The following is an 8,925-nucleotide window of genomic DNA, read 5'->3' as shown; positions in this document are numbered from 1 at the left end:
ACATCAAAAAGGTAAAAGGGAAATTTCCTTGGACGATCAACCTTTACTTACCAACCCACTACCATGTCAAATGCGGAGTACTGCACTAACATCAAGTGGTGACAATAAGTGACAACTAACATTAAGTAGTGACAACTAACATGTCTGCCTTAATAATTGGCTAGACTACTTTATAAAGTCTTATTGATCGACCAATTGGAGTAGCACTATAAATACTCCATAATTCCTCCTAATATTCCTTACACCAATATTCAATTCCACAAAACAAACATATACACTTACTTACAAGTGGATTTTCCAACACAAAAATTAAAGATGGCTAACGAACTCAACGGGCAAACCAAAAATATGTACACTACTCTTACCAACGGGTCCCTAAACGGTGACCACTCGAACCACGAAGCGAAAGAGGATGAAGAGTCCTACGCTTACGCCGCTCAAATTCTAAACTCATGTGTCCTTCCCATGGTCTTGAATGCCACCATTGACTTGGGGGTGCTCCAGATCATCCAGGATGAGGCGTGCTCTAGCAGGCTATCACCCGCCGAGTTGGCATCCAAGATCAAGGCCACAAATCCTGAAGCTCCAACCATGTTAGATCGGATGTTGAGGGTCCTAGCCACTTACTCTGTGGTTAGTTGCACGGCCGTGCCCACCGCGGATGGTGGGGTCCAAAGGCGGTATGGTCCCGCGCCTGTGACTAAGTTCTTTGTGCCTGATCAAGATGGGGTGTCATTGGCACCTATGTTGAACTTAGTTATTGACAAGGTCTTCCTTCAAAGCTGGTTAGTTCTATTGCATACTCTTAATATGGACCACTTACATTATATGCATGCCATTCATTTTGCATGATTTGCGTGACTTTATTTTTATTCAATTTTCTTAGCACAAACTATATCAAATTAAGATTAGACAATTTTCATTATGAGATAGCTGTTGTGATGATGCTTCTATTAATTTTTAATTGAAATATTTTGAGTTTTGAAACTATTTCACAATTTTCTTTAATAGTCTTTTGTAATTATATCTTCAAAATACATATATATATATATATATATATATATATATATATATATATATATATATATATATATATACATATTAACAATAAATTTTACATGATAATTAAAAATACTCCATACATTGACATACTTGAATAAATAAATGTGTATGTCATTTAAGGAATAATTGAAATACTCCGTAACACACTAAAAAAAATGATGATTAGGTGCTCTTTTAAGCAAAAAGATCCAGAGATAGTGGAGTAAGCAGGAAAGTAGAAAGTAATTAATTATAAGATAAGTTGGTCATCAATCCACAACACGCGTAGTACGTAATTAACCAATAATACAATTAAGTCAGTCAGCCTTCTTAATCATCTCACAAACATTCAAATAAATCCACTAATAGTGAGTAATTTAGTACTAGTAGTAGTACTGTAGTAGGACTAAGAATAGTATTACACACTTCCAATTAATGGCCTAATTGTCCAAACGACTGCGAAAGATAAGTCCTTGTCGTCTAACATAACCACTTGATCAATTTCTTCCATATGTCTTTTCCAATTTCCCCTCTAATAATTGTGGATACCAATTAGAAAATTATAGGACTAATGTATTTTTTTTTTCCCATTCAAAAAGACGTTCCAAACACGCTGCTATCACTAAATTATTTTTGTAAAAAAAAATTATACATAGGGTCTGTTCACTTCAGCTTAATTTCATTTCACTTTAGTTTAGTTCAGTTCAGCAACTTTAATCAGTTCAGCTTCAATAAATTAAGTTCGGTTCAGTTTAGCTCAGCTTAGTTCAGTTCAGCTCCAATAAGTTAAGTTTAGTTGAGTTCAATAAATGTAAACAGACCTATAACTGTTAAGCCTGTGAGTTGTCTAGATTAAACAATCTTATCGTTTAATAAAAAACATGCTACTTGCCTACTAGTAAATGATAATGGTTGCTTAATGTTTTTGAATGCTTAATAAACATTTTTGCTTTTCGCTTTTTATACATAGTCAATCACTAGGTTAGATCCCGTGTCATGCACGGTAATTTCAATATTTATCATTAGTTTAATACATTAATACAATTATTTTACTATTAAAAAATAATATAAAATTGCAAAATAGGATGAAAGTTCTATAATTACAATTTTTTTAAATCATTAAAGAAAACGAAGGAAGAAATGCATGCACGACTAATAAAAATAACTATGGATTACATTACAAAGTTATAGATAAGATTACATTATTGTATATTATGACTTTGTTCCCGTCATAAAATAAATAAATAAATAAATCTTTGTTGAATGCGTAAAAATGAATTTACTTGCCAGATAGAAAAGAAATATTATTGTAAAGTAAGTATTAAATTAAATACTTCTCTAAGAAGCTTTGAAAAAAAAATAAATATTTGGAGGGAAAAATTTTAACCAGGTTATGACAAGTGTCATTTCTGGTTTCGCCTTTAGTATAGGTAATATTAGGATCACGTTATTTAACATTAATTTAAACCTTTTTTTGGTAATTTTTGTAGGAGTAAATTGAAAGAGACGGTGTTAGAAGGAGGGATCCCATTCAACAAGGTACATGGAATGCATGCATTTGAATACCCAAGTGTGGATCCAAAGTTTAATGACATTTTCAACAAAGCAATGTATGATCAAACAACATATACCATCAAGCTAATACTTGACAAGTACAAGGGCTTTGAAAACATCCAACAACTTGTTGATGTTGGTGGAGGTCTTGGCCATAGTATTCATGCCATTACATCTAAATATCCCTCTACTAAGGGTATCAACTTCGATTTACCTCATGTTATCGAACATGCCCCTTCGTTGCCTGGTAAGGAAATTACATATAAACTAGTGTAAAATCTTAACTTATTTACTTTGTATATGTTTAGATTAGTCCAGTTCTTTAATGTTTCATAAATAATATCCCTTTGTTGCAACTAAAAAAAATTGAGGTACTATGTTCGATCGAATTAAATAAGGCGGGGTGGTAGGGAAAGTTTTCAAGGGACATTTTAAATAAAATTTCAATGATATCATTAATCTATTTTTAGGGTAATACACTTGAAACATTGACTCAATTTTTAATTATCTTTAATTTTCAGGTATAGAGCATGTTGGTGGAGATATGTTTGAAAGTGTTCCTAAGGGAGATGCAATCTTCATGAAGGTAAATAATAAATTTGTTGTCACATTCATTTGTTACATACATTAGGTTTATGTATTATTTCCAATGGATAAGTAAAATTGTAATCTATGTTACAGTGGATCTTGCATGACTGGAGTGATGACCGTTGCCTAACGTTGTTGAAGAACTGCCACAAGGCCTTGCCGGACAATGGTAAGGTCATCGTCGTGGAGACAAACATCACGGATGAGCCAGAGACGACAGCCCTAGCAAGAGCCATTAGCCAGTTGGATGTAAGCATGATGACACAGAATCCAGGAGGAAAAGAGAGGACTAGGAGAGAGTTTGAGGCCCTTGCTAAGGCAACTGGTTTTGCTGGTGTCAAGTTTGTTTGTTATGTCTCTAACTTTTGGGTTATGGAATTTCACAAATGATTTCAGAAATCTGATTGGAATTTAACAAAAAAAAAAAAGGATAATAATATCAAGTATGTAAGCATTTCTTATTAATGCAATGAGATAATGGAAAGTGTAAGTGTTTGAGGATCATAGAATCTATATAATTTAAGAGCATTTGTGTTTTTTAGTGATTCTCTTATTCAAGGTTTTTGTAATTGTATCATGGGTTGGTATAAGTGTATAACTTATCTAGCTCCGCCACTGCTTGAGTGCTCAATCTAGGTTGTATTTGTGTTCCCATGATACATATCAATAAAATGGTAAAAGGCATGAAGTTGGCGAAATAAACTTTGTAAAATCATGATCCATTCATTACTCAAGAAAATAGCATGGAATATTATTGGTATTATGTGATGCTCAAAGCAAAGGGTTTAAGAAGAATATAGGTACAAGAGTGCGTGTGTCTTATGATCCGAGGGAGCGAGAGAGGGTAAATTACAAGAGTTTACTTAATGTTAGAGGAATATGAGTACAAAAGAGTAGTAGGATTTTCCATTTCAAATGCAAAAAAAAAATTGCAGAATCTCTGTTCAACTCTCTTGGGCATACATCCCCAAATTTCCTGCTAACTTTTCTTCTTGTTGATATTCTTTTAGCTACTTCCAATTATTTCCTTGTATGCGTTCTTGATTTGTTGTAGCAAAGCTTCCCTGAAACATAGTGTAAATGATTGAATACGATTGGTACAAGATTGTAGGAGTGCTAATATAATTTGATCTAAACAGAAATTTACCGGTCAGGCTTGAAGACTAAATTCCGGTATGCAAACCACTGCATAATTATACAAAAAATAAAATGCTCAATTTAGAATTAACATGATTTTAGTATAATAATAACATTGTAATCATATGAAAGTAATTAATTGATGAATTTTGAGAGTACCCCAGTGTAACCAATGCCTACAAGCTCAAAAATGCCAGGGAACAAAGGAAGTCTGTCAATTGCCTGCAAAATAGCAAGTTATTTACCCATCTGTTAGTATGTTTTATAGTACTATTATTCCATATTAACTAAGAATGTAGTCAGTCATTACACTTATTTCATGCATTCATACCAAAAATGACTTAAAACATAGTTTCAGACCTTTCAGTAATAAAAAAAAGCTTCATAACAAATGGATCATTCTAATACTTTTTCCATCTTGTTTTTTAATACCCTAGTTAGCCATGGGTGCACCTAGTATCATCCAGTTCGAGTCTAAGTTATAAATATTCATTGTAACATAATAAGTCGTATCTCAACATATATTAGCTAGTCACCTCTCAATCATATAACAAGTCACTGAAGATTAGTTGGTCGCACCACTAAAATACTTCGTATACACTATACAGGTTCAAGCCGAGCAACAAATCACTCTTTCGATAAATGAGTAGAGATAGAAATGACTCACAGAGATCATGCCAGCAGAACCCCAGAGAGCAACACCACCAGCTACAGCTAGTGAGCTCACTGCATACTTGTCTTCAACTTTGTCCCACTGTAACAATTCATGCACCCATAAAATGTATTGCAAATGTTACTACTTGTAAAATCATATTAATTATAATTGAATAGAATAAAAGAGAATTAAAAATCATACAGCATTTTGGATAGTTTTCAAAAGCTCTGTTGTGTCAACTGCTGCAGGAACTTCTTCTTCAGCAGTCGATGTTGTTGGGGTTACTGCTGCGGGTGCTACTGCTGCTGCTGGCGCGTCCCCAGTTGCCATGGCAACAACATTCCTAGCAATCTTTCGGCCTATATTTACACCAATATATATTTCATTGATATTCGTTGTATAATCTAAGACACCAAATGTATGTAAAAGTAAATTAAAAAAGGTCAAATGCCTAATTTCTAGCCAGGAAAAGAAGGGTACAACTTGTTAATACTGTGTTAAATAAGTGATCATTCTTATTCTCAAACATAAGTCACTTAATCTGTTAGAAGACCAGCTCAACCAAAAGCTTAAGCTGATGGTCTGATATATCCTATCTCTAACATAATCATATAGGTTAGGTCAGATACCTTAAGTCCAAATAATGAATAGTACTCATGATCAACCATGTGTCCTGTACTTGCTTGCTTTCACTAAGTAGTTAGGTAAGGCGATTGGTTCCCATGTTTTAATCGGCTATCATTCTAGGATTAAGGCTTTGTTAATGTTGTTGTACCAATTGTTTGAATGCGTTTGAAAATTTTAACAATTATAGCAAACTATTTAGAGAGTATGCAGGACACAAATAAAACAACTGGCAATTATAATCTAGTGATATGCTACTACTGTAGTTTGTACAATTGTTAATGTTACCGTGCCACTAGACACTAATGAAGTATGTACATATATAATGATATAAGAAAATGTTCAAACTAGTAAAATTGATTAAAAAACAAAAAAAGGAGTGACATACAGTAAGAAGTAGTCTTGGAGATGCGGTTTTGGGAGTGGACAGGCAGCGGAGGGAGGGTAGGAAGGGATACGCATTGCGGCGAGGCGGAAGCCGATTGGCGATGAGTGGCCTTAGCGTCAACAAGGGCGGAGGAAGAAGAAAGTGAGAGTGCATTGGTTGTGGAGGTTGCCATTTTTAACTAATTATACACTCCTACACCTTGTAACTTACTAATAGAAATAAATTTTTAAAAATCTTATGTAATGTTAGGCCACACAAAGTAGTGTTAATAAGTGGGAAAATGTGGAAGGAAGAAAACAAATGAATATTAATAGTGTTGATTAAATTTCCATCAAAAATCTAAAGTGTCTGGTGTTAAAAATTAGTGTTTGATGATTTTTAGAGTGAAAGGTGGAGATGCATTTTGTTTACAATACAAAGAATGGTAGAGAGCCACTCAAATGGCAAAGTAGTAATCTGGATAATGCTGACATGGATTTTTGGATAGGAGATTTATGGTGCATAATCTGGTAAGTAGTTTACAGTTGGACACTTGTAATTGGCTGAATACACCTTCGAAGATTTTGTGCTACACTTAATGAATTAATGTCTCCATCTATTTAAGGTTTATGCTTTTTTTTTTTTTGGTGGATTTTAGTGCTAAGATGTTAGAAGTCATTTAATTTGCCATAATTGAAATTTTTTTATGAAATACTATCTCAATAGCTAGTTTGTGTCGATCATCTTTATTAAGCCTGAGTTTGGTTTGGAAGTATGGTTTATCATGATGGTTGAAGCTTGTGACGTAAGATTGGATTTTATATTCTATTACTTCTATACTAAATAATAGCTAGCTTGTATTCTCACATCTAACATATCTAATTGTCTACTCACATATCTACCCTGACAACTAGGTGAATCAGCTAGTATAACAACTAATTTTTCCAAACATGTCCTAAGTATGCATAAACGGAGGCCAAGGGGCTAAAGATTTCACTTTCAGTTGTGTTAAAATGCTTCCCTATTTTGGACTGAAAACATAATGATGATATGAATATATATGATCACCTATGAAAGGTTTTAAAGCCCACTTCCAAATTTCTTAGGCCAAAGTTGGGCCCTTTTGATCCAGGCCCTATATTTATTTCTGTGCTAATACTTTAACATTTTAATATTGATATGTTTGGGCTTTACAAGTTTACTGGCTTGACTACTTCGTATAGGATGAGAAATGTTATGATAGTCTTAGTTTTTCGTTAACTTCTAAGAAGAAATCCTAACAAGTGGGTGAACTCGACTTGATGGAAATCCAAGTACTCATATCTAGTATTCTTGAGAGTGAGCTAGTAAAGGATTAAAGTTTTCTTCTCGATTCTAAGTAATTTTAGGATTACTTTTTATCACTCGCCCTTAAAAAAAAACCATGTAACCCGTACTGATGTACGCCATTTGGTGGTATGGAGAAGCTATGATAGGAAAATGGGACAAAATCAAAGTAAGTGATTACGAAACAAATGAGAAGGACCTCACAATGCCTAAGGTAAAAAAAGGTGATAGATTGACTGCTCTATGGAAAACTCTAATTTTGTTAATTTCAATTATGTAAAAGATACTTTAGATAAAAGAAGAGGGGTCGCAGAATTCTAGATTTGTAAAAGGTGAAAATGGTCCTAGGCTGTTGAGTTGTAGACATAGACATTGAACAAGTAATTAACAAATTTCGAGGTGAAATATTTGGGACTAGTTTTTTTTTTTTTTTGGGCAATAATTTGGGGCTATTTTTATTTTAGAGGTGATAAAAAATCGGGCCGGGCTGAGCTTTAACACAAATCTCGTGCCCAAACCCGTAAAAAGGTAGCGGGCTTGTCGGGCGAGCCAAGTTCGGGGTTTTTAACTAAAAATGCGTTTTTATGCTTGTCCAAACCCGTCCTATTTTCGGGCTGGGCTAGCGGATCAAGCTAATGTTGATCACCTCTATTTTATTTACAGTAAAAATTACTAACGATGAATTTTTTATATTTATTTATTTATATTAATTGTTTTGCAAGATAATTAATTGGGCCTTATGTTGGATCCCAAAGTCCAACGTTAATCTCACCCAAAGAAAAAAATAAAACATCTATTGTGATAGTGGCGATAATTCAAATCCACATTCTTACTTGACTAAAAATATCATAACTTTGTGTTTCCCAAAAAAAAAAATCATAAATTTAGATTTAATATTCTGCCCTCAAATAATATGAGGTTGGGTTGTTTGGACTTTGAAGTAAGTTAACCCTAGTTTATTTTAATAATAATAAAAAAAGGCTAACCCTAATTTTTTCTATAGTCAATATAACTCCATAATAATCTCATTCTTCATCCTATCACCTATTTTATGGTCACCACTAGTTGTGTATTTCCACATTATAGAACAACTTTTACCCTCTCTATGTTTTAATAAGTGTTACACTTCCTTTCATGTTCATCATTAGTTTGTATTTCTGTATCATAGAGTAACTTTTACAAGTAACTCAAGACTAGTTCAAATGTTCATCATCAATAAATATTTGAATTTTATCAACTTATACTCCTTGTAATAATGTTACCGTTATTCTTCAAAGTCAAGCTTTCAATTATTGATACATACATGAAAGAGAATAAATAATTGAGATATCTCAATTATTTGTGAATACAAGTACAAAACTTTTAATGCTAATATCAGGACTCTGAGAAGAAAGTTCATGAAAAAAAAAAAAAAAGTCAAAGGAGACATACACTCCCTCATAATTATAAATTTATTACTTATATATATTAGATTATACTCATTTTGAATATTATCAAGTTACTCCATATTATAGACTAGAAGACACTTTACAACACTGGACATGATCCTAAATCACACGTCTAGCTTATTGAATATTTTAGACAAAAATTGAGATGATATTAGATTTCTAGATCAGCTAATTGATCGCTATAA

The 8,925-nt window shown here is 33.1% G+C and overlaps 2 protein-coding genes across 2 annotated transcripts; one reads left to right on the top strand and one right to left on the bottom strand.

The window, feature by feature from the left end:
* Window positions 1-240: 240 nt before the first annotated feature.
* Window positions 241-3,724, top strand: LOC145639704 (O-methyltransferase 16-like). Its single transcript, XM_081691023.1, has 4 exons — window positions 241-785; window positions 2,532-2,842; window positions 3,117-3,181; window positions 3,277-3,724. Exons 1-4 carry the CDS (start codon window positions 316-318, stop codon window positions 3,571-3,573), a joined length of 1,143 nt encoding a protein of 380 aa, XP_081547149.1. The 5' UTR covers window positions 241-315; the 3' UTR covers window positions 3,574-3,724.
* Window positions 3,725-3,922: 198 nt separating this feature from the next.
* On the bottom strand, window positions 3,923-6,377 carry LOC145639705 (protein CURVATURE THYLAKOID 1B, chloroplastic-like). Its single transcript, XM_081691024.1, has 6 exons — window positions 5,988-6,377; window positions 5,177-5,334; window positions 4,988-5,074; window positions 4,480-4,542; window positions 4,331-4,368; window positions 3,923-4,247 (listed from the first exon to the last, which is right to left on the bottom strand). Exons 1-6 carry the CDS (start codon window positions 6,157-6,159, stop codon window positions 4,190-4,192), a joined length of 576 nt encoding a protein of 191 aa, XP_081547150.1. The 5' UTR covers window positions 6,160-6,377; the 3' UTR covers window positions 3,923-4,189.
* Window positions 6,378-8,925: the final 2,548 nt, after the last annotated feature.

This window comes from Chenopodium album, chromosome 7 (assembly GCF_948465745.1).
Source record: "Chenopodium album chromosome 7, dcCheAlbu1.1, whole genome shotgun sequence".
In the NCBI taxonomy this organism is placed as follows: Eukaryota; Viridiplantae; Streptophyta; class Magnoliopsida; order Caryophyllales; family Amaranthaceae; genus Chenopodium; species Chenopodium album.
This window is presented reverse-complemented; position numbering and strand designations above follow the sequence as displayed.